The following is a 24,397-nucleotide window of genomic DNA, read 5'->3' on the forward strand; positions in this document are numbered from 1 at the left end:
ACCCTCGCCCTGCCTTCCTCCAACTCCTGCTGTATGGGTTGGCAGAGGCTGCTTTGTGAATGCCATAAAACAGACTCCACCTGCATAATGCTAGTCACACCAGTGGGAAAGGTGAATAAGATTGGGTCATAAAATGCTGTTCACAATTTAATGCTGTTCTCACTACTGGAATCAGAATCCTGCTCATATCATTTGAAACATGCAGTTATTGAACAACAAATAAAGCTAACAACCATATACATTTATATAAAAAGTTCTTGTTACCTTGAAATGCCTCCCCCTGTTACTTCACGCAAAAGACGGCAATGAAGAGGAACAAACTCTAGCAATTTATTGTACATGGTCTGGAGGCCATTAGGATGCGACTGAACAAACTGTTCCACAATCACCTGTCAAAGAGCATTTAGCATCAGTTTCACACAGCATGGAAGAGAAGAATTCCGATGCAAGAAATGGAAAAGCACATACACTAAAAACCCTTTCTAGCTACAATTTTAAGTCTATAACTTCTGCATTATAAAATTGCAATGCTCAGATTTTGGGGGTTTTCTAAAAATAGGAATCTTTACAACTATGTACAGGTGGAACCTTTTTATGCGCAGGGGCTTCGTTCCCTGAAACTCCACGATTGGGAAAATTGATGTGCAGCCAAATTGGAACTGGAAATGACGTGATTTTACACAAATTACATAGTTACACAAAATGCATACAGTTAAGCAAATAGCCCTACAGCCTGACACTTTGTGATGGAAGAAAACTAAGGCAGCGATTCTCAGTTGCCTGCCCCCTCACCACATCCCGCTCCCATACTCAGCCCTCCCCTGTTGCTCGCTGTCCCTGCTTGTTTCACAGGTGGGACGCTGACCTTTGAAGAGCCCAGTCCTATACTTGTCTACTCAGAAGTAAGCCCCATTGTAGTCAATGGGGCTTACTCCCAGAAAACTGAGGACAGGATTGTAGCCTAAATCTAATGCTTCAAATTGCTCAGAAGACTTGCTTGCTGGGCTGTTTTGCTTATGTAGGCTGAAGCACAGAGAGCCTGCAGCAACTCAGTCTGAAGGAGGAGGGAATTCAGCAAAGAGGGTGTCTGCTTTTCCTTCTCATTTTCTCAGAAAGGCAAACAAAACAAGCTGGAGGAAAACACTCTGTAGGTTTTTTAAAGCAATTCGTTAACACCACTTTCCCACCTGCCCTGTGTGTTCGCACAAGCAAACAAGCGAGTTCCTCTTTGCTGCACCTGTTCTGGCTACATAGGTTTTTCCCTTGGCTTCTCCTCTTCCAGTACCAACAAGATTCTCATTGATTCTTGCTGAGTTTGCTGCGCTTCAGAACATAAGAAAAGCCCTGCTAGATCAGGCCATAGGCCCATCTAGTCCAGCTTCCTGTATCTCACAGTGGCCCACCAAATGCCCCAGGAAGCACACTAGACAACAAGAGATCTGCATCCTAGTGCCCTCCCTTGCAAGCCTCTTTGATGGCTCAGGGGCTACAAGGAATCTTACCGTTCCTTTGCAATCTTACGGAGCGTCTTCCAAGGCTCCAGGGGCTATTTCTTTGCCTTTGCAAGGCGCAGCCTTTTTTCAATGTTTTGGGTTGCCTTGAAATGGAGCGAGACACCAGCGCGGGACAAAGGAGGTAAAGGTGTGTGTGACTTTGAACCCCCCCATTCGTGTTGAGATAAAGCCAAATAAAAAATTCATGTATAAAAAGGTTGCACCTGTACGATGATATAATCAACATTAGATTTTCGAAACAATTTGTGAGCAGTGCTGATTGGAAATGGCTTCCAATCACTGATCAGTGCTTTTCAGCAGCAGGGAGACCCACAGAAAGAACTGCGAGCCTCCCAGACCCTCCTGGAGGCAGGGCCACCCCTCCAGGTAAGTGTTACAGACCCTTGGTCCCCACAGCACTGTAATCATGGCGCTTCAGCACTATTGGGGAACTAATTTATGGGCCACACCCCATAAGGGGGAATGGCCCTCTTCTGGTTTCCCACCAGTTTGGAAACCACTAGATTAAGTGCAGTGGCTTGCTAGAGGAGTGCAGGCTGCACCAGGTGACACGCACGGGGGGGTGATGCACTAAAATCACGGTAGTTAGGGGTAATACCGTCATGTTATATACTGTTGGATACGGAAATTAGAGGAGAATGCAGTGCCAAAAACCAGAGTTAAATATCTCCTTACTATCAAATGTTATGGCCAAAAAACCAGAGAACAAAAAATGCATGGAGCCCTATGGAAAGTGAAACTGAGTCATACAGCACGTTTACTTGCGGGTAGGGGAAGTTGCCTTAGTTTGTTGGAAAGGGCAGGCTGAGAGGAATCCAATGACACCAGAATGGTCCTGATCCAATGAATGCAGTCCCCCAAAACAGCTGAGAAGGAAGTCCCTCCCTCCAAGCAGACGAATGTACTGAGCCCTATGGAAAGCAAAACTAATCCAAATGGTCTCGTTTACTAACAAGTAAACAAACATGCCTTGGCTGGTAGTCAGGCCAGTCAAAGGGGAATGCGAAGCCACCAGAATCGTCCTGATCTGATGGAAATGGAGCTCAACAAATGCTCCAGAAAGCAGCCTCCCCCCCCCCCCACTAGAAAGGAACAAAACAGAGGCTTCAGCTGATAAAGTGAACTTTTTTTGAGACTTTCGAAGCCAGGTGGATCCTGACAGTGATCTGGTTTAAACAGAAGTTCTTAAATTGAACTGGGCACTGGGTAGGGCTGAAAACCTTCCTGATTTTGGGGGGGAGGGTTGCAGGCGGGCTACAGAGGAAATTCACTTGGTAGAATAGGGCTGGCTTCTGCTTATTTAATTATTTATTTTACTTTATTTATACTTATTTATTTTAATTTGCCTGATGATGTTACTTCCACCATGACATCACTTTTGGTGGGTCTTGGACAGATTGTCGTTCTAAAAAGTGGGTCCCAGTGCAAAACGTTTGAGAACTGCTGCAGTAAGGTGCAGCAGTTGACACCCTGGGGGTGGTGGTGACAACCCTGGGGGGGTGACACCACTAGCGACCAAAATCACTAAAATCACAGTCTGGAGGAATGATACCATCATGTTATATATCAATCAATGCATAATTTCATGCAGAATGTATTCTATCTTTGTTCTATAAAAAGGTACAGCCGAAAAACCAGTGGGGGCAGAGCAATGGTACATCACCACGCCCACCTCCTGGGGTATTGCCCCACCCACTGCATGGGGGGTGAAGGGCTTGCACCCGCACCAGGTGATGCGAACCGAAGTGACGCCACTGATTAAGTGGTAACGCCTATTACCCATGGATGATAGTTAACCAGGCTTCACTTACCTCATCTACGTATGGTTTCACAAGTACTTGGCCAACTAATGCCTCTGCATCTCGTGTTTTGTCTATTGTTGCATAGGTTCGCAAGCAATGACGTATTATATCAACATTAGAAGTTTGAAGGCCTTCTAAAAGCAGCCCTTCCAGAGACTGTTGCAACATCGCTGTTATTCCTGCTATACGCTATATTTTCAAAAAAGAATTAAGAGAATTGTTAGCAAGATCCACAAATTTTATCTTAGCAATCAATGATATATCATTGAGAATCACCAGTGTCAGATTCACGTAATCCCTTCTAACATGCAATTTAGGTAGACCAATGCCTATTCGTGCAGCAGTGAAATGGGACCAGATAAAAATAAGGGAGCGGTTTTGGCATAATTTGGGAGTGTCCCAGGTAAAGAGAAATATATTCATTTAATTTTTTTTTTTAAAAGGCATTTGAAAACAATGTAGTTCAGCAAGGACCTGTGGAACTTTGAAAATACCAGGCATGTGATGGATATAGGTCTGCTCAAGCTCTAACTGTAACCAGCTGGTGGGGATTAGGATTAGAGGAATGCATGTCATAAGGACAAAAATTCTCTTCCTGAACTATATAAGGATATTTCAAGAAAGAGGAAATGAAAACAGGAAAAGTGTTTTTCTTTCCCTCACTCCTAAGCCCCCAGCCCATCCTTTCCTTCTTGTGAGCCCCAAACAATGCTACAAAGTTCCTGTGACAGGCCGGCTGTAGCCTTGATCATGAGCATTTCTGTTAAGTACTGGGGATATGCTGTAACGTTTCACTACAGCTCCCCATAATCCAAGTTTACAATAAAATCAAGCCATTTTTATCTTTATGATTTATTATCTTTAATGCATACATAAAAGATTTATTATATTTATGAATCATCATTTTAGATCTCTATAAAATGAAATTACTGTTTTTAACAGAAATTAAAAGAAAATTCTCATGTATTTTGCTAAGTCAATTAAGTAAAGCTTACGAAGCCTGCCCTTTACGAAAAGAAACAATTGAACCTCTAGCACTCATGCCCTGAAAAAAGGCACCTGACAACTACCAACAGAAGTGCTTAATCAGTAGCCAGGAGTTAACATAATGATGGAATTTTCCTTGCATACTGAATTCACTGAGCTGGGAGACAGTTCTTGGGTTGAAACTACGGTAGCCTCTATACAACAATAGGTCCGAGGCAATATTAACATGGAAACGAAGGAAAGCTTCAATGCAGACGCTTGTCTTTTGCAAGACAAGTTGGAAGGGCACTGCCAGAATCTGCCACATACTGCTTCCTCTGCTAATGCATGCTCACACACAACCCTGCTATGGATGGCAGGTGGGTGAATAAGAGGGGGTGCTCTCTTTCCGTTTACTTACAGTGATTACTGCATGTAGCCTCCTTAGTCCACACCTCTTCTGTTTGAAATGAACAGGCAAGGGAGACAACAGGCAACAGTCTTGCCTCACAAACCTTTTAGAATTCTCTGAAAAGGTCAACAGACATGTGGATGGGGGAGAACCGGTGGACATTATATATCTGGACTATCAGAAGGCGTTTGATACGGTCCCTCACCAAAGTGTGGAGTGTACTGAAAACACTCCACAGTCAGGGAATTAGAGGGCAGGTCCTCTCCTGGATTGAGACCTGATTGAAGACCAGGAAACAGGAGTAGGTGTCAATGGGCAATTTTCACAATAAAGAGAGGAGAAAAGCATTGTGCCCCAAGGATCTGTCCTGGGACGGGTGCTTTTCAACCTCTTCATAAATGACCTGGAGACAGAGTTGAGCAGTGAGTTGGCTAAGCTTGCAGACAACACCAAACTTTTCCGAGTGGTGAAGACCAGAAGCGATTGTGAGGAGCTCCAGAAGGATCTCTCCAAACTGACAGAATGGGCAGCAAAATGGCAGATGCGTTTCAGTGTAAGTAAGTGTAAAGTCATGCACATTGGGGCAAAAAACCCAAAACTTCACATATAGGCTGATGGGTTCTCAGCTGTCTGTGACAGATCAGGACAGAAATCCTGGGGTGGTGGTGGACAGGTCGATGAAAGTGTCGACCCAATGTGTGGCGGCAGTGAAGAAGGCCAATTCTATGCTTGGGATCATTAGAAAAGGTATTGAGAACAAAACGGTTAATATTATAAAGCCATTGTGCAAATCGATGGTAAGGCCACACCTGGAGTATTGTGTCCAGTTCTGGTCGCCGCATCTCAAAAAGGATATAGTGGAAATGGAAAAGATGCAAAAGTGAGCGACTAAGATGATTACTGGGCTGGGGCACCTTCCTTATGAGGAAAGGCTATGGTGTTTGGGCCTCTTCAGCCTAGAAAAGAGGCGCCTGAGGGGGGACATGATTGAGACATACAAAATTATGCATGGCAAGGATAAAGTGGATAGAGAGATGCTCTTTACACTCTCACATAACACCAGAACCAGGGGACATCCACTCAAACTGAGTGTTGGGAGAGTTAGAACAGACAAAAGAAAATATTTCTTTACTCAGCATGTGGTTGGTCTGTGGAACTCCTTGCTGCAGGATGTGGTGATGGCGTCTGGCCTGGATGCCTTTAAAAGGGGATTGGACAAGTTTCTGGAGGAAAAATCCATTACGGGTTACAAGCCATGATGTGTATGTGCAACCTCCTGATTTTAGAAATAGGCTATGTCAGATGCAAGGGAGGGCACCAGGATGAGGTCTCTTGTTATCTGGTGTGGTCCCTGGGGCATTTGGTGGGCCGCTGTGAGATACAGGAAGCTGAACAAGATGGGCCTATGGCCTGATCAGTGGGGCCGTTCTTATGAGGAAGATTTCAAGCTAACATGCTTACTAGCAGCAGCAAAGGTATATCAGTGCAACTTGAGGATGGGAAACCACTAAACAAGCAGGTTAAAAATGTCCACATAAATTTGTTAAAAGGAGGAATTTATTTGTTGCAAATTGAGGCTGCAATCCTAACCACACTTTCCTGAAAGTAAGCCTCATTGAACAAATTAGGACTTACTTCTGAGTAGACCTGCTTAGGATTGTGCCCTGAGATAATAAGTATCACTGTAATAAACAACTTTATATATTGCTTTCACTGTACTAAGTGATCTATTTGTTTTAATAACCACTATATTTTTTAAAGGGATCAGGGGCAGGGAGGGTTAAACTGCTGACCCAACAAGTTCATTGACCACATGGTTGGCAGTCCAAATCCATGGGATGGGGTGAGCTCCCATTTCTTGTCCCAGCTCCTGCCAACCTAGCAGTTTGAAAGCATGTAAAAATTTGAGCAGATTAATAGGTACCACCTTGGTGGGAAGGTAACGGCGTACCGTGCACTTAGGCATCTAATCATGTCAGCCACATGACCATGGAATCTGTCTACAGACAAAAGCTGGCTCTTCGGCTTAGAAATGGAGATGAGCATTGCCCCTAGTGTTGGACATGACTAGGCATAAAGGCGGGGGGGGGGGAGGAACCTTTAGCTTTTTATCCTTTATATTTTTTAAAAGTGTCAGCTGAGATGCTTTTGGTATGAGCAGGCACAAAGCAAACAGAAGCTTAAGCAATTCAGTGCCATACAGCAAACAAGATCTCAGACCCCAAGGAGAAGGAAGTCTGTTACATGGCAAGCCATTTCATAATCAAGGTTTAATATTTGTATTCTTCTGTTGCCTGTTTGTCTTGAACATGCTTGAGAACAAAAGCATGAACCCTCAAACAGAAAGCACCGCTGAAGCCTATTAAGGTAAGTTGATTAGTTGAACAATGCTTTTGAGCACGGGTGTCCAGACTTCTTGGCAAGAGGGCCACATGTATTGGAATCGCGGACGATCTGGTGAGGAGGTAGATGTGGTGTCAGCAGTGGCCCCTTTAAGGGTAAGGCCTGGGCATCCAGCAGAGTGTGCTGCACAGCTGCAGCCACCTGAAGGCAATAGGGCCCTCAGGGATATAAGGAGCACCTGAGGCAGGAAGGGTTTTGTGGATTGTAGAAGGAGTGCAGGTTGGAGGTAGGAGAGGAGACTGACTGACTTGGCTTATTGACTTTGGAATCTGACCTTGGACTGTGACTTGGCTTATTGACTTTGGACTTTGCCCTGGATACTCTGACTGACTTTGTGACTAACGGACTGACTAACAGACTACTCAACCAGGCTGTAGAGAGCTAGAGAGCTGAGGTATGCTGCTATACCAGGAAGGACTGGGTCCCTGCAGTTTAAACAGGCAAGCTACCCTGGTGGTGGAGTCTAGCAGTGCTGCTGTAGAGGACTGGGGCCATTGTTGGGAAAAGAAAGGGGAGCTAATTAGCTTAGCGTGGGCATAAGTTTCCTAAGTGAGGCTTGGAGTGGGAATCTGGCAGAACACCACATCATCTCTCTGACACTTTCAGGGGCCGGGGCCCCCTGAATTTACAATTTACATAAATGAATATATTAGAGATGGAACTTATATGAATGAATGAAGGTCCTGCAATAACTCAAGGCTTATAAAAGGCCTTGCACAAAGCAAGGCCAGCCTTTCCTTTGCTGCTGCTGCCGCCTCACAGATGTGAAACAACAAGCAGTAGATGGAGCCCTCATTCCACAGCTCATGTGAGAGGCTGAACAGTTGACCGTCACACTGAGAGCAGTTGCATTGAGCCAGGATGGGCTCCAGCAAGTCTCCGGAGGGCCAGAGGCTCATTGGAGACTGGGGACTCCCCGTGGGCTGGATTGGGAGTCTTCAAGGGCCACAAGTGGCCCCAGTGGGGTTTGGGCACCCCTGTTTTTGAGAAGCAAGGCAATATACTTACTGGTCTCAGCTTGTCCAAAAGAGGCATTCCTTTGCTCTGTACTGCATGAAACTGTAACTGGTTGAATTCTGTGGCAATTCGCTCTAAAATCTGCCCAGTCAGAAGTGGACTTGCAAAAGAATTGGTACAGAGAAGAATATATTTTAATACACAGTGGCAATTTTCCAACACTAATACTAATCCCGCCCCCATTTATTATTACAACTCGTATATTGATCATTTGGTTAACAGACATCTTACACTTTAGTATAACCACAAAACAAAGCACAGAATGCAATTCTGCCATTCAGAGAAGGTTTGAATTTTACTGACAGAAGTCATTGGGGCAGGGAGGAGGTTTAGACCCTGTCCCCAACTGTCTCCTTTGCTTTCTCACAAATAAATGAATGGCAATTCACTTCTATATGAAAAAAATAAAGTACTGCACTTGAAGAAAATGTTGCAGGGAGGGCAAAACATGCTAGAATTAATGAGAATCACATGAATTGTGCAAAGTGTCTATGGCTGGTCACATGCATTCAGATGAGTTTGGGAGAAACCGATACACATGGTGACGCACAATCAAAAGATATTAAGATTGTGCAAAAATAAGACAACCAACATTTTCAGACATCTGCGCTTTCTAAATTTGAAGATGAAGCAAGTTTCAAAGGTTATGAAAACATTCTAGCCTCAAGTCTATTTCACACATGATATCACAACATGCACTTCCTAAACGGGAAAAATGCATACAAGTACATTTCACTGAGGACTGCATCCTCCCATCACATATACAGGTAACAAAATAGATACTTGTGCATTCTTTATGCATGATAATATACAACCACACACATACACCATCCATATAGTCCCTGAAAAGAAAACAAATTCCATGTAGGGAAAACATTATGAATATATTGATAGCCATGAGATGAAAACAACCATCTATAGCTAGTTTTCTCCAGAGCAACCCTAAGAAAGCAGTGGACTGGACTGCTCCACAAAAGGCTTGTAAATGGCAGCCTAAGTGCTCTCTTGACTATTAAAAAAAAGGTCACTATACCATCATGGTATTAGGGACAAGAAAAATTAAGAAATTAACACTTTACTGTTCAGCTAAGACATAAACAAAACAAGATGCTGAAATGAATAATTCAAAAGTCAGTGCCATACCTGCTTGCTTCTAGTGATGGCATATCTTTAGTATTTTGGGACTGTAGAATTTTCTCAATTTTCTCAACTGATTTAATAACTTGAATAAGTCTCAAGACACACATCTATTTAAAAAGAAAAAAAACGTTTCATCTTAAATCTATGTTTGTACTTAACCAATTTGAAGGAGTTTTTTGGGGGGTGGGGGTGGTAGTAAACCACTCAACCCAAAGATGAAGGAAGGCCTTCTCTCATTTTCTAAACATGGAAGTTGAAAAGCGTACTGTGTTGTGGTGATGTAACCTTAAAGTACATCACTGCTGAAGTGAGCCTTGCTTCTCTGCAGGCAGAGGAGGCAGAACAAATTCTAACATTCATAAGAGCTAGACAACATGTTGTTTACCATTACCATTAGTGCTCCTTGCTGCCAGCTAGAGATCAGTAAGTATATCCAGTTTCCAGGCATGCCTGGCATTCATTGGGTAGAGGCAGGTGTATCAAGCAGCATCTTTTGAAGACAGCTCCCTCAGTAAGCACATTCAAAGAAGTATACAAGGAAGCATCACAATCACAAAAAAATGCTATGCTTTATTCTAAGAATAAAATATTTTTCTCCAGGTTCACCAAATATAAAGGCACTTTGTACAGTTCAAGCAGGATATGTGATAGAAGTAGTAATGACCTGATTATCTAATGAGACAAATCTAAAGTTAAAATTAAGAGAACTCTCATTTTGCTGTGATTATATGCCAGCACAATGGAATACATATTCAGGTTTTACAAAAAGGATATTTACATATTTTGCACATAATAAATATGCAAATAGGTAAATTTGCTTACTGTACCTTTTTTCTTCTGATATCTTCTTGTTTAGCAACACGTTCATCAATAGCACGAATTCCTTCACTGACACATGACTTAAGACTCTGAGGAAAAAATGGGATAACTTTTCAACGTTCTGTTTCACAAAAAGAGAAACAGGTTCAGCTATTTTAAGTCAGTAGTTGTCTTAGCTGATGTGTAAGGAGAGCAGCAAGAAAAGGAAAAATCACTTCATGTCACCTTTCTTTCCAAATAAATCAAACAATTCTTGAACGTAAGAGTGAATACCACTTTCAGTTTGAGTACTTTTCTGTAATGCAACTTTAAAATGCATGAGGAAAACATGTTCAGGATACCAAAGTACTCAAAAACATTAGCTAAAGCCTAATCTCTGGAGAAAGAAACTTTCAATATATGCTTAGCCTGAACTTTTCCCCCTAGCCAAATATGAAGTCCAGGGAAATCCTTAGTGGCAGACTATGGTAGATTGACTGGAATCCTACCTAGCATACCTATTATGTGGGTTGGCACCAAAAAGGCACCAGGAAAGATTCACAGTTATAAAGAAGGGTGGACATAGCTGGAGAAGTTACAGTGCTAGCTGGTCCTGGAAATTTCTAGAAGGCATGGTCAAAGACAAAGTTTGAAATAGTGGTGATCTCTCACTATTGATATCACTTCTGATATCACAAAATGAATCTGTTCAACTAAAGAAATCCGTAGGAGTATTTTTAAGCCAAATAATTGCTTCCTATTAATAGCATTCTGGTTTCTGTTCATGATAAAAGAGGGTCGTGAAACAATCTTTAAAATTATTCTGTGGAAAAATTTGTTTTTTACTCTGGAGAATCCCCATATTCAAGTCCCAAGTCTGAGCACAGCCTTGGGGCCCAATCCTATCCAACTTCCCAGTGCCCAGTGCAAAGCAAACATTCCCTTACCTTGAGGTGGCCTCCCTGACTATCCCCCTCATCACAGGATGCAGCACATGGCTGCATCAGTGTTGTACAGCTGGATAGGAATGAACTCTTGGTTCTGTAAAATTTTTTAAACCAAAAACTATTCTGCAAAATACCTTATGCCTGCGGTTTTCAAACTCTCCAGGAGTTTGAAAACTGTGGTAAGTGCTTAAAGGGAAGGGAGGCAGTGGGGGTGGGGGGAAGGCAGTGACGCAATCCCCAGGGTAGCATCGCTAACGGGGCTGCAGGGACTGGGATGCACTCACCAGTCCCTGCAGCAGCCGTTCTGGGGTGTGGGGAGCCCTGCATCAGAGTCTGCAGGGCTCCCCAGTCGTCAGAAAGTGAAAGTGGAGCGATCGTGCTTCACTTCTGGTTTTGCAGAGGTGGAGCGCAATCGCTCCACTTTCACTTTTGGAAGGCTGGGGAACCCTGCAGACGCTCGCACAGGGCTTCCCACACCCAGAACTGCTGCTGTAGGGACTGGTGAGTGCATCCCAATCCCTGCAGCTCCATTAGCAACGCGATCCTGGGGACTGCCTCCTCCCTGCCTCCTCCCTGCCTTCTCCTCTTAAGGGAGTAGAGGTCAGGGCTTTCAGGCTGGGGTGTCGCAACACCCCAGTTTGAATAACACTGCCTTATGCAAATGCCGTCTATTCCAATAAGAGATGTTATTACAGTACATACCATAACTTCTTCTCGCAGCTGTCCCAAAGGCACTGAAAGCTGATTCAGGGCTTTGTCCATGCCAACCTAAAGAAAATACCAAAATGTGTTACTTTTAATGAACAGTTGTAACAAACTGAGCAGAAGGTAATGCATGAGTATACGTAAAACAGAATTTGTTAAAAAACCAAACCTACTGAAAACAAGTGTAAAAATAAAATAGGGTGGATAAAAGTAAATGTTTTGGGGTCCAATCCAGAGCAGTGTGCACTGGCTCACTGTTGGTGTGCACTGTTGCAAATGTGCCATAAAGCACATTTGCAGGCATTATGGCCGGCCCAGCATGGTTGCTGGCCCAGTGCAAGCCTGCGCTGGGACAGCACCAGTTGGAGGCTGGTGGTCTGCCACCTGGTACTTGCTTGGAGTGCTGGGTGGCAGAGAGGTAAGTCGAGGTGGTGGGGCATTCTGGAGCGGGCAGAGGAAAGGCATGGTAGGGGAAGGAAGAGGGGCGGGACCGCTGGAGCTGAGCTCTGTCGAATCCAGAGCCTTGTATCGGGCCTTGCAACTCTAAATAGCCAACACAGAGCCAAGTAGCCCCACTACAGGGCTGCTTCCTTTACTCAGGAGAAGGGGAAGAATGTTCCCTTCTCCCGAGGAGCCGCTGTAGCTGTTTGATTCTGGGCAAACTGTTCACCTCTGAAGCAGACATAAACAGTAGGCAATTGAGTTCTAGGTGCAAAACAGTTTAAATTATGCTCCTTCTTTCTCCTCAGATTAATTTGCTTCAAGCCAGGAACTTTGTAGATGCTGTATCGTTTGCATGCCCTGCCTGTCTTGCAAATAAGATTTGCAACTTACTGAATGGCTCAGAAGGGTGGTAATTCTGCCAAGTTGCTATTGAATTTTTTCTGGATTGGGGTCAGCAAATTTACTTATCACACTGAAATTAATAGGGAAAAAATCAGACACTTAAATCTCAGTGGTTTGGGATTTCATAACTAATTTAACAACAACTTTCTTTAGATTTGGACTGCTTCCAAATACTAGTAACCCCTGCAACGAGAGAGTATTGGCCTTGAATCAAGAAAGTCAAGCTTAAATTGTAACAGACAGAAAATTCAACAGGACTCCATTCATTTCATTTGTCTTAACCCACCTCAACCCTTGGAGGACAGCTACCTATTCGCAACCGTGCAGTCTCTCTGTTCTCCATGGCCACCCCCTACTACAGTACAACTTTCTACTTTGCACTGCAGGGAACCTGAACCTTCAAATGCTTCCAGTGTCAGGTGGCTTTATAATATAGTAATCTGTATTTAATTAAATATTTCTTTAAGCACACACAGAGTAGTCAATATGAACACTTACCAGATTGGTGGAAAGATTAACAAAATCTGCATAATCCTTGTTTATGAGCTCTACCATGGCAGTTTTAAGAAGTTTGTAGTAGAGCTCAAGATCATCCCGAAGCTCTTCCAACTGAACACGTTTCCTGCATTCGGACACAAAATGATCGACATCGAAGTCCGGCTGCATGTGAAACAGATAAAAACACAGGGATTTTCTTTTCAGAAAGTCTCCATCATAGAAGATGTATGCTTAATGAACTCCTCTGTGTACCTGACATGAAAGAATACGACTGGCACATGACAAAAAGCAAAGAATTGGGTCCATACCAAATCCCCTGGACTAGGAGCACTTCCCAATTCAAATACAATGCTAAAAGAAAATAAATTCCCTGAAAAAACTTTCAAAGTTTGTCATTTAAAGGTATTTTGTCTGCAGAGCCTTAATAACTGGTCGTATTAAAATATCATATTCCTATTTTAGAATATTCTACGCAATGCCAATATTTCTAGAAATAAATTAAGAGGACACAGGAATTGTTGGAGTGACTCCGATTCTAATTCTTGAACATTTAAATAGTGCAGATTTCAATGGACAGTATGGGCAGGTATATCAAGTGTTTATTCAACCTCATCTAAGTATACAGGTGGGACCTCGTTATCCACTGATTTGACTCACCACTGATACAGAGGTCCACCTTTAAATGCCTTGTAACAAGGAGAAAACTACCAAAATCTAATTGGTAACAGCACCTTTGTGCTGTTAAATAATTATAATTTCATTGCATTCCATTATTTACCCTCTCTAGTGGCTGAATGTGGTATAGTATCTATACCAATGCATTCTGGGGCAACAACAGAGGAGCGAGAAACTTGGAATTGGCTGTTTAAAGCTATTTTTCCACTGATTTGGTATCCACTGATTCTTTTTTTGTCCACTGGGGTACCAGAACCCTCAGTAGTAATTTCAACTACATTCCACTAAAATCCCTAAGACTGCACTGTCACATCAATATCTTTAAGATAGGATGTTGGAATTTCTTGCTTGACATGCTGATACTCATACAAAATTAACCCCTGCATGACAAAATATGAATAGAGAGCATTGGAATAGGAACCCACACATCAGTAGAAAATATTCACAGCCAGTTTCTACTTTATTAAGAAATACAGAATTTGCCTTTGGAAAATCTCTTCAGATAGATTTTTTTTTAAAATTGTCATTGGAAGAAACAAGATAGATGATCATTTCTTTTTACCAGATTACTTCTTGCATCTTTCTGAAACATCTTTTATTTATTTAGTTGGTGTGATATGCCACTGAAATACTAACTTCTGACAGTTCTACAGCGACCCATCTTCCATAAAGATTACCACAGGTCACTCAATATCTCTAAAGCAATACAACTCCCATGATTATTATGAAGATATCTTAAAATGATTTTGAAATGGTTCTTAAGAGATTAACATCATCTTCAATACCTAGTAATTTTACAGAATTTTGACAATTACTTTAATAATTTGATTTGACACTTTTCTTGAAAGAGATACCTCATGAAAAACAGGTATCGACAATTTTCTCAAAATCATACCTGTTTTCATGACTCTCTCAGAGCCTTTAAGTTAACTGAAACCTAGAAAATTGTAATTATGCATCTGTTTTCTAATTATTTGTTAAGCTACACTTCATCTTTTAATTATAATTAGGGCACAATCCTAACCAGGTCAACACATAAGTAAGTCCTATTTTGCTCAGTGGTGCTTACTCTCAGGAAAGTGTGGTTAGGATTGCAGCTGAGCAGCCCAATCCAGAGTTGCCTGGGGCACCAAGAATGGCTGCCGCCAGATCCTGTGCGCCTCGGGCTACCGCAGATAAAGCAAGGGAGGTTGTGAGCCCTTTGCAACAGGGATCTCTCTGCTCACTTCTTGTAAAGCACCATGTGCTTTACAGGCAATAATATAAATTATATCTAAAATAATATAAATTACTATATAGAAATATTGCAATAATATTTATTATTATTTATTTTTATATTATTATATTTATTATTATTACTAAGAATAATAATTATTCTTATTATTCTTAAATATTCTTTTTATTCTTAAGAATAATATTTGTAATAATAATACCTGCAATATATAAATAAGCAATAATACCCTGAAGGAAGCTATTATCCTCAGGAAAGAAGCTTCCACTGGCACCAATGGGAGTTACTTCTTCTGAGGCTGACAGCAACTTTGCAATAAGACAATTTTTGTCAAGACCATGATGTGAGAATAACAGGTTCAATGCTCCTTATAAACACTATACCATCTCAAATCTTATCAGGTTGCTATTTAAGTGGGGGGGGGGGTGAGACAGCCGGTAAAACTATAACATAACAAATAGTTTGACCCCTAGAGAGCAAGTGTAGTGGCAAAAAGATTTTAGCTGTGAATTGCCTTTTGAATGAACTCACTTTAGACCTTCACAGCAGAATCGTATCATTGCGCTGTGCCAGCACAGCACTCACTGTGCCAGTGCAAGCAGTCATAAAAACGACATAAAGTGTGTTTTTGCCATCTCATGAGCAAGCAGTGCCAGCGAGAAGGCCTGCGCTGGCCTGCCAGCACTGCATCTGGAGCCCCAGTCACCAGTGCAAAGAGGTAAAGTATGAAGAGCCCTGCTGGATCAGGCCAAAGGCCCATCTAGTCGAGCTTCCTGTATCTCAAAGTGGCCCACCAAATGCCCCAGGGAGCACACAAGACAACAAGACACAACCTGTGCCCTGGTGCCCTCCCTGCATGTGTCGTTCTCAGGTAGCCTACTCCTAAAACCAGGAGCTTGCACATACCTATCATGACTTGTAACCTGTGATGCACAGAGCGATGGCAAGCTCCAGTGTCCAGGTCTGCCAAAGTGTGTGGAGCAACATCCACAGAGCTGATGGGTAAGCTACCACACGGTACAGGGATGGTTCATACAGCCAAATCACACACAGACATCGATTACCTCTTCAGCGTTAGTCCCATAGGTGTGGGGCAGCACAGACACTGACAGCGCATAAGAAATACCCTTATACTCTACTCGCATGGGTGGACCACATGACAAGCCTCTATAGATGTGCACACAGTACTGCAATGTACACACACACAGACACACAAAAGATCGTCATGTGGACAACGTGATGGAATTGTGTGATTTTTTGATTCTTGGAAGGAATCTGCTGATGTGCGGAGCAGGCAACACCAAGATACACACTGTACCTACGGCTTTAAAAGGAGATTATACCTCCCTCCTCCAAAACACAAGCTGGAGGTTACCAACACACACACACACAGGCTGGTGGTTAACACACACACACACACACACACACACACACACACACACACACACACACAGAGGCTGGAGCCCCAGCAGGGCGAGGGAGGGGCAGGGGCAGCCTGGCGAGCGAGGCCGTGGCGGGGCCTGCCTCTCTCCCAGGCCGGTCAGTGCCCCCGCCCCCGCCCGAGCGGCCCCTGAGGGGCGCCTCCCGCCCTCCAGGCCCGCGGCCTCCCTCCGCGCTCACCCTCATGAAGGCGTCCTTGTCGAAGCAGAGGCTGTCGGGGCCGCGGGGCAGGCTCATGCTGCGGGGGTCCATCGCGGCCCGGCCCGGCCACGTCGCCTTCGGGCTCCCTCCGCCGCTGACACAAAATGTACGCGCGCCGCACTTCCGCCAGAGCCGGCATCGGCCGTCCCCGCGCTCCAGGGCGGCCTCTGCTGGCCGCCGCCTGCCGCTGTCACGGGGAGCGGCCGCAGACCCTGGGAGGAGGGCGGCGCGGGGAGCCCTTCCCGCTCCTTTCGCGGCAAGGCTCGCACCTTCCCGGGAGGAAGCCCCGCTGAACGCAAGGGGCTTACTCCTGAGTAGGCACGCGTAGGACGCCCTCCCATTCCTGTCACGCTCCCAAACAAAGGACACGAGCCTGACCGGGTCTACTCAGAAGCAAGTCCTGTTTTGTTCAGTGGGGCTTCCTCTCGGGGAAAGTGCGGTTAGGATGGCAGCCAGAGTAGTCCTACACACACTTTCCTGGGAGGAAGCCCCGCTGAACACAATGGGACTTACTTCTGAGTAGGCATGCCTAGGATTGCACCATTATTCTCACAGGAAGGACAAAGACAATAGAAATAGTGAAACTACTACTACTGGCACATACTACTGGCACATATTCTACTACTACTATTACTACTACTGGCACATATTCTGCTACTACTACTACTGGCACATATTCTACTACTACTACTACTACTACTACTACTACTGGCACATATTCTACTACTACTATTACTACTACCAGCACATATTCTGCTACTACTACTACTGGCACATATTCTACTACTACTACTACTACTACTACTACTACTGGCACATATTCTACTACTACTATTACTACTACCAGCACATATTCTGCTACTACTACTACTGGCACATATTCTACTACTACTATTACTACTACCAGCACATATTCTGCTACTACTACTACTGGCACATATTCTACTACTACTACTACTACTACTACTACTACTACTACTACTGGCACATATTCTACTACTACTATTACTACTACCAGCACATATTCTGCTACTACTACTACTGGCACATATTCTACTACTACTACTACTACTACTACTACTACTACTACTGGCACATATTCTACTACTACTGGCACATATTCACAGGCAACAGAAAACTCATTAAACATAAAAGTCTTGCACCAAGGGCCCAATCCCATCCAACTTTCCATTATATATAATATATAAACACAAAAATTTAGGCTGCAATCCTATCCTCGCTTACCTGGGTGTAAGCCCCATTGGCTATTATGGGGCCTGGCCTAAACTAGCATACTGTACTTAGCTTCTGCCTAAATCTGGCCCTTGGGCTGAGGGATCAAAGATGTGAAGAAGGTCACTTCCCCTGAGCAAAGCCCAGAATCTGTGGTCCCGACTCCAAGCTCAGCTCCAAGACACCTGAAGAGGAAACGTGCACAGCCTTTAGCTTGGACAGCTGCAGACCGGCTGGAAAGGAGGAAACCTTCTCAGACCATGTGCAAGTGTGTTGTCAAAGTCTTGCCATTTAGTCACAAATCCACCTCCTCCCCCATGTACCTATTGTGAATTATAGCTGCTTCTACAACTGAGGGCGCAATCCTAACCCACTTTCTAGCACCATAAGATCAATGCAGCTCTGAGGGGAGGGAACAAACATTCCCTTACTTTGAGGAGGCATCCGTGAGTGACACCCAACTGCAGGATACACGTCCCATTGGCACCGCTATGCCAGTGCTGGAAAGTTGGTTAGGATTTGGGCCTTAAGCTACTGCTTAGAGCTGCAGCTACTATTATAAATGAAGCATGACCAGGCTTAGGGCTGCATAGCAAATGTTACCTGAATGCCTCTAACTGAGGAACTGCTCCCTGGAGCTTGGTAAAAGTGAAGAAAAACCAAAGTGCATCACAAGTCTTTTACGCCTGACGGATTATTTTATCTCTATCAGTACTATATAATATAGAAAAGACATTATTGAATTTGGCAACTGTTTCACAATACTGTACAGACACAATGGGGTCCTAGGCAGTGTGTGGTGAGTGATAAAGAAAGAAAGTGCCCCCACCTCCAGACAAGCAACTTGCTTTCCTGCTGTCCCTGCCCCATTGCTTGGGCCCTATAGTAACACGAATGGCACTTTTCATAATACATGGCCTATCACTATAATGAGCAATTCCCTGTGCTATGGATTCACTTCCATTTATGTGTAAGATGGACTATTAATGAGGAATTAAGAACATAAGCCCTGCAGGATCAGGCCAAGGGCTTATCTAAACCAGCTTCATATATCTCACAGTGGCCCACCAGATGCCTCTGGGAGCACACAAGACAAGAAGGTACCTGTTACTGACACAATACAAAAATGCCTCCTTTTCATTTGACATTCAGAGATAGGCTTCATCTAAAATCTGGAAGTTGCATACAGTCATCATGACTTGTAATGTGTGATGGATCTTTCCTCCAAAAATCTGTCCACTCTCCTTTTAAAGGCATCAGTGCCAAGTGCCATCACATCATCCTGGGACAAGGAGTTCTACATATTAATTAGTTACTTGGTAAAGAAATATTTCCTTTTGTCTCTTCTGACTCTCCCACCAGTCAATTTTAGTGGATGATCCCCAGTTCTGTTATTATGTGAGAGGGAAAATAATTCTTTTTCCTTCTGAAATCTAACATGTGGGACAAAATGTATTGCCATTATTGTTGTTGTTGCCTATAAAAATTGCCCTTTTGCCCTCTTGTGCTTTGCTCCCCGATAGTTTTTCTTGGTGTTGCCACTGCTTGGGGATGTTGAACAAGAACATCAGTTATATAGCCTCTATAGGGCTACAGTGGGGAGCCAAACAGGTTTGTTGGCCTTGCATATTTCTTTCAGAGCAAGCAGATTTGGACCCAAAGTTATTCTGAATTTTAGACCGGTGCTTATATATACATTTGGACGTGGTGGGCCTAGATGAGCAAGAAGAAGTTGGCTCGAAAGCAGCAGAGTGAGGCAGCACATGCCAGGTGACAGATTTTGGGTGACAATCCAAAAAGCAACAAGGCTGGCAGATGGGGTACCCATTCTATATCCAACCAATTATATACATTCCACTGCCTGGACTGACTTTTCCTCCACTTTGGGAAACTGGATTCAATATTTCATTCCTTAAGCTTACATTCTTAGAGGCTTTTATTCCCCCTATCGTGATATATTTCTAATTTTCCCCGCAGGGGCAAGCCCTTTGCGCTCTGAACATTGCAGTTGTTTACGTTCTCATTGGTAGGCACAGCTGCACTCTTTGGAGAGATCTCTGTTTCATACAATCCCTTCAGATGTGTGAGAAAAATGTGTTTTTCATTACCCCTTAAGGGACCTTCTAAGTGCAGTCTATGGGTGACACCGGATTAATTGATACCTGTCCTTTTGGATGCCCTTGGGAAGACACAGGTGGAGCATCCAAAAGTCATTAAAAATGATTTTCTGGTAGCAGAGCTGTTTTTGAAAAGGAGGTGAATGACAGGAGAGATTTGTAAACAATCTGTAGACTGCTAGTTTTTAAAAGCTGAATTCTTCTTGAACAAAATATTACTCTACTCACCAGATTCCTATGATAAAGTCACCCTTTGCTTGATAATTGACGGCCCAATCCTAATCAATCATTGCACCAGCGGAACAGTGGAACATAAAGTACTTTGTGACAGCAGTGCAGTGAGCTGGTGAACCAGTGAAAGGCCAGAGCCTTCCACCACATGCCAGTGGCCATGGTGACTTACTTACCAGGTAAGTACAGAGCATGGGGGAGGGGAAAGTGAGGGAGGGCAAGGAGGTAGTGGAAAGGTAGAGAATGGAGACAGGGTTGGTAGATCAGCCCCAGGAGGAGGGTGGGTTCAGCAGTGCAAGCACCATATTCTAACCCCTTGAGGGTCCCAATTCGTCTGCACAGATAACTCAAACTTGCCCCAGTGATATACCAGGTTGCAGCTACTGTGGCTTACCCTGGGGCAAGGGGACCATGTTCCCTAAGGAAACCTCCAGCGGCCCAAAATCCCCCATGGGATACAGTGCTAGCTATACAGGAGCATCAATGTGCAGGGATTTAGATAGGATTAGGCTGTGAGTCATCCTTCTCTGGAGGGCTCCCAGTGACTAATCCTCTGTTTTTTATGTTGACTAATTCCAATGCAACATAGTTAAATCAGGACTCAAAGAACCATTCTTTTGCCTCTGCTCTCATTCATAAAGTTTTGTTGTGATGTGCCTTCTTTCCTAAAGAGCAATTTTTGATTTCAGTAGTAGGCCAAAAATATACCAGCACAGAGCATGAAAGGTTAATGATATTAACCTAAATATATAAGAGCTGACTTTATTACACCAAGCATTTGACAGAAGTAAAGGTGGCTTGAAACATTATCCTATGATCACTGGAGTGAAGATGCTTCACATGACTGGGCTGGTCTGTGGAGAAAGTAGCTTACAGAGTTTTGGTCACTGTGCAGCTCTATCACTAAATGCAACAATTCTTTCTCAGCAAGGACTGTACCATTTGTATGGACCTTTTAAGTTGAAAGCAAAAAAGGTTGTACCGAAACATTATTGGAAAGAAGATTGTGTGCATGCATGCGCGTGTGAACTAAAAGCAACTTTGGTACTGTGCTGAATCTCGAGGACATGTTCAGATTTCAGCTAACAGAAAGTTTTAAAAATACAGGCAAGAAACTCTGAAGATAGGACCTCAGCCATAGGTTCTGTGCTTCTGAGAGATTCTCACATCACAAAAAGGTTTCCAGATAGACAAGGTCACTGAAGCATAATTACAAATAAATCTCTCTTCCTCTCAACCAGAATTTCTCTACACCAGGGATTGCCAACCTTTCAACTTTAGGACTCCTGAACCTTTAACAATTGTGTAGAAAAGGGAATTCTACATAACAATTGTGTACAAACCTGCCTCCTGGGCCCAGTCCACCAACCCTGCCCCCATTCACTCCCTGTTCTACCTCCTCCTTACCCTCCCCCACCTTCCCTTTCCATCCCCTCCCCAACAATTTCCTCTTCTACACAAGGATCATCTAGAACAGGGGTGCCCAAACCTGGGCCCAGGGGCCACTTGTGGCCCTTGGGGACTCCCAATCCCAATCCTTGGGGACTCTTTGTGCAAGGCCTTTTATAGGCCTTGAGCTATTGCAAGACCTTCATTCATTCATGTAAGTTCCATCTCTAATCATTTTTGTAAATTTATTCAAATTTTAAATGTAAATAAATTCTTCTTTTGCTGGCCGCCAACACAATGTCAGAGAGATGATGTGGCCCTCCTGCCAAAATGTTTGGACACCCCTGGTCTAGAAGAGGGAATTTCAGCAGGTGCAGTCACTACATTGTACATGCTTCTACTGCTTTGTAATTAACATGCATATGAGCTGAAGCTCCATGTACTGTGCTCTCTCTCTCTCTCTCTCACAGAGAGAGAGAGAGAGAGAGAGACCATTCTCCTGACTGTAAACCCCAGGAAGAAGATCACATAGTTTTGAAAGAAGACTTGAATCTGAAAGGAAAGAAAAATCTGAGGCATCTCAGAGAGGCATTGGAAGAAATAAAATATTCAGTGGAGGACTGGAAGGGGCACTGGGATGCACAAGGGTGGGGGAACCAATTGACAGAAAGGGTCTTGAACGGTTGGTATTGGGGGAAAAAGACTGAAATGGGGGAGGAAATATAACAAATGACTTCTGTAGGGTGCAGGAATCATTGGTGTAGTGAGAGGCTTAGACCACTTTGTATAGTTACATCCCATGCATAGTATTTGGGTGTGTCTGCTTCATCCTTGTCCCTATGTTTAAACAAGCTGCCCTCTCACAAGTCTGGTAATAGGCCATACCTTAGTACTTCTGAACCCTGCAACCCACATGTCCAGGTTGCTTTGATATATGCTACTCCCTAATTCAGGGCTGGTTCAGGACCTTCTGACACCTGAGGTGGCATGCCAAATGTTGGCCTCCTTGCCTAATGATGTGCCAGCCTCTGCTCCTTCCATTCTCCAAAGCCCTAGCCAGTAGCCGACTTGCCCTCATTGTGACCCAGGACAGGTCTGCAACATGCCACCCCCCTCCCCAGGATACTCACAGATGCTCACGGAGCCTCGCACGACATTCTGCAGTGGTTCAGAAGCCTTCTGAGGCTTCTCCCACTGTTTTAAACAATACTTCTGGTTTCCCAATGGCAAGCACAGTGCCCAGGGCATTCCTCCCCCCCCCACCTTGGTCCAAGTCTACCACTGGTCCTAGACCAGCACTCTTCACCCCTCAACATTTCCTCTTCCTCTCTGTTCACCTCTTCTTTTTCCGAAATAAGGAGTGGAAAGAGAAGGAGGATCAGTGGAGACAACAATTTCATTTGGCCTCATGGATGGGCCAGCTGTGCCCCAATTAGTTACTACTGCTGATAGAGAAGCAGGTACTGCACAGCTGGGTTCCTAGACTCCCCAGGGTGTGTCCAAGCACAAAACCCATTTTGTAGCATGGGGAATCGCTACTTGAAAATGCCACTCAAAATTACTCACCACATATCAGATTCCTACCTAGCCATTAACTGATTATAACAAATTAAAGTCTTAACACACTTTAACCACTGGGAGGGGGGCTAAGGAGTGCTAAAAGCCTGAACATTCCTCACTTTTTCAATGCGTGTTCATTAGTGGAGAATGATTGGTAATGGTAATGTGAATCCAAGTGCAAAGAGTGATTATTTAAAAAAAAAAAAATCAAAAACTACCATCTGATAATATCTTTATTCAAGCAAATAAATGCTAACTGCTAAGCAAGCTCTTGAATTCTCTAGAGCACTTAACCATCTGGATGTAAAACAAAGCAATAAGGGGCTAGACAGGCAGTATCATGTGTTCCTTGCAACAATGGGGCCACCTGCCATATTGTGAAGTACCACCACTGATATTTCATTCATTAATTCATTTGATTTTTACCTGGACTTTCTCACTGAAGGGCACCCAAGGTGGCTACCACTAGTTGAAAAGCACTGATTTGAGGTGGTGCATTTGTAAGTTGACAGTCAATAGAAGCAAGGTTAGTGGCAGTGGAGTCACTAGGGAGGTATGGGGGGTGCGGGTCACACCAGGTGACATGCTTAGGGGGTGACGCACACTAGTGACCAAAATCACTAAAATCATGGTTATTATGAATAATACCATCATACTATATACCACCCAATGCATAATTTACAGTGGAATGTAATGAAAAAGCCAGAGTGAAATATCTCTATTCTATCAAAAGTTATGGCCAAAAAACCAGAAAGCAACTGTCTTATGTAACAAAAAAAAAGTGCATTTCCTTAATTCAAAACAGACCAATGAGACTGATTGTTTGAAGACCCAATGAGATGTTATTATGACACAGCATAGAACCAGTAAGATTCCTGGGGGGAGGGGGGTTACACCACGTGACCAAAATTGTTAAAATTGAGGTTATTAGGAATAATACCATTATGTTATATACCATTTGATGCATAATTTACAGCAGAATGCAATGAAAAAAGCCACATTGAAATCGATGGCCAGATCCCAAAGGATCTCCTCTATGAACTCATGCAGAGAAAGTGCCCTACAGGTAGACCACAGCTGCGATACAAGGATATCTGCAAGAGGGATCTGAAGGCCTTAGGAGTGGACCTCAACAAGTGGGAAACACTGGCCTCTGAGAGGCCTGCTTGGAGGCAGGCTGTGCAGCATGGCCTTTTCCAGTTTGAAGAGACACTTGCCCAACAGACTGAGGTAAAGAGGCAAAGAAGGATGGCCCATAGCCAGGGAGACACA

General features: G+C 43.7%; 1 protein-coding gene across 4 annotated transcripts in view; it reads right to left on the minus strand.

The window, feature by feature from the left end:
- The window catches only part of COG2 (component of oligomeric golgi complex 2), a 37,071-nt gene extending 20,389 nt beyond the window's left edge, over positions 1 to 16,682 (minus strand). For all 4 annotated transcript variants that reach the window (XM_066611413.1, XM_066611414.1, XM_066611415.1 and 1 more), the window contains exons 1-8: positions 16,575 to 16,682; positions 13,049 to 13,210; positions 11,702 to 11,767; positions 10,082 to 10,162; positions 9,258 to 9,361; positions 8,106 to 8,214; positions 3,326 to 3,505; positions 265 to 389 (exon numbers count right to left, since the gene is read on the minus strand). In XM_066611413.1, coding sequence (XP_066467510.1) covers positions 265 to 389; positions 3,326 to 3,505; positions 8,106 to 8,214; positions 9,258 to 9,361; positions 10,082 to 10,162; positions 11,702 to 11,767; positions 13,049 to 13,210; positions 16,575 to 16,646 — 899 coding nt within the window. In that variant the 5' untranslated portion in view covers positions 16,647 to 16,682. The remainder of the gene's footprint in view (positions 1 to 264; positions 390 to 3,325; positions 3,506 to 8,105; positions 8,215 to 9,257; positions 9,362 to 10,081; positions 10,163 to 11,701; positions 11,768 to 13,048; positions 13,211 to 16,574) is intronic.
- Between the last annotated feature and the right edge of the window lie 7,715 nt (positions 16,683 to 24,397).

The sequence above is a fragment of the Tiliqua scincoides genome, chromosome 1, assembly GCF_035046505.1.
Source record: "Tiliqua scincoides isolate rTilSci1 chromosome 1, rTilSci1.hap2, whole genome shotgun sequence".
Lineage (NCBI taxonomy): Eukaryota > Metazoa > Chordata > Lepidosauria > Squamata > Scincidae > Tiliqua > Tiliqua scincoides.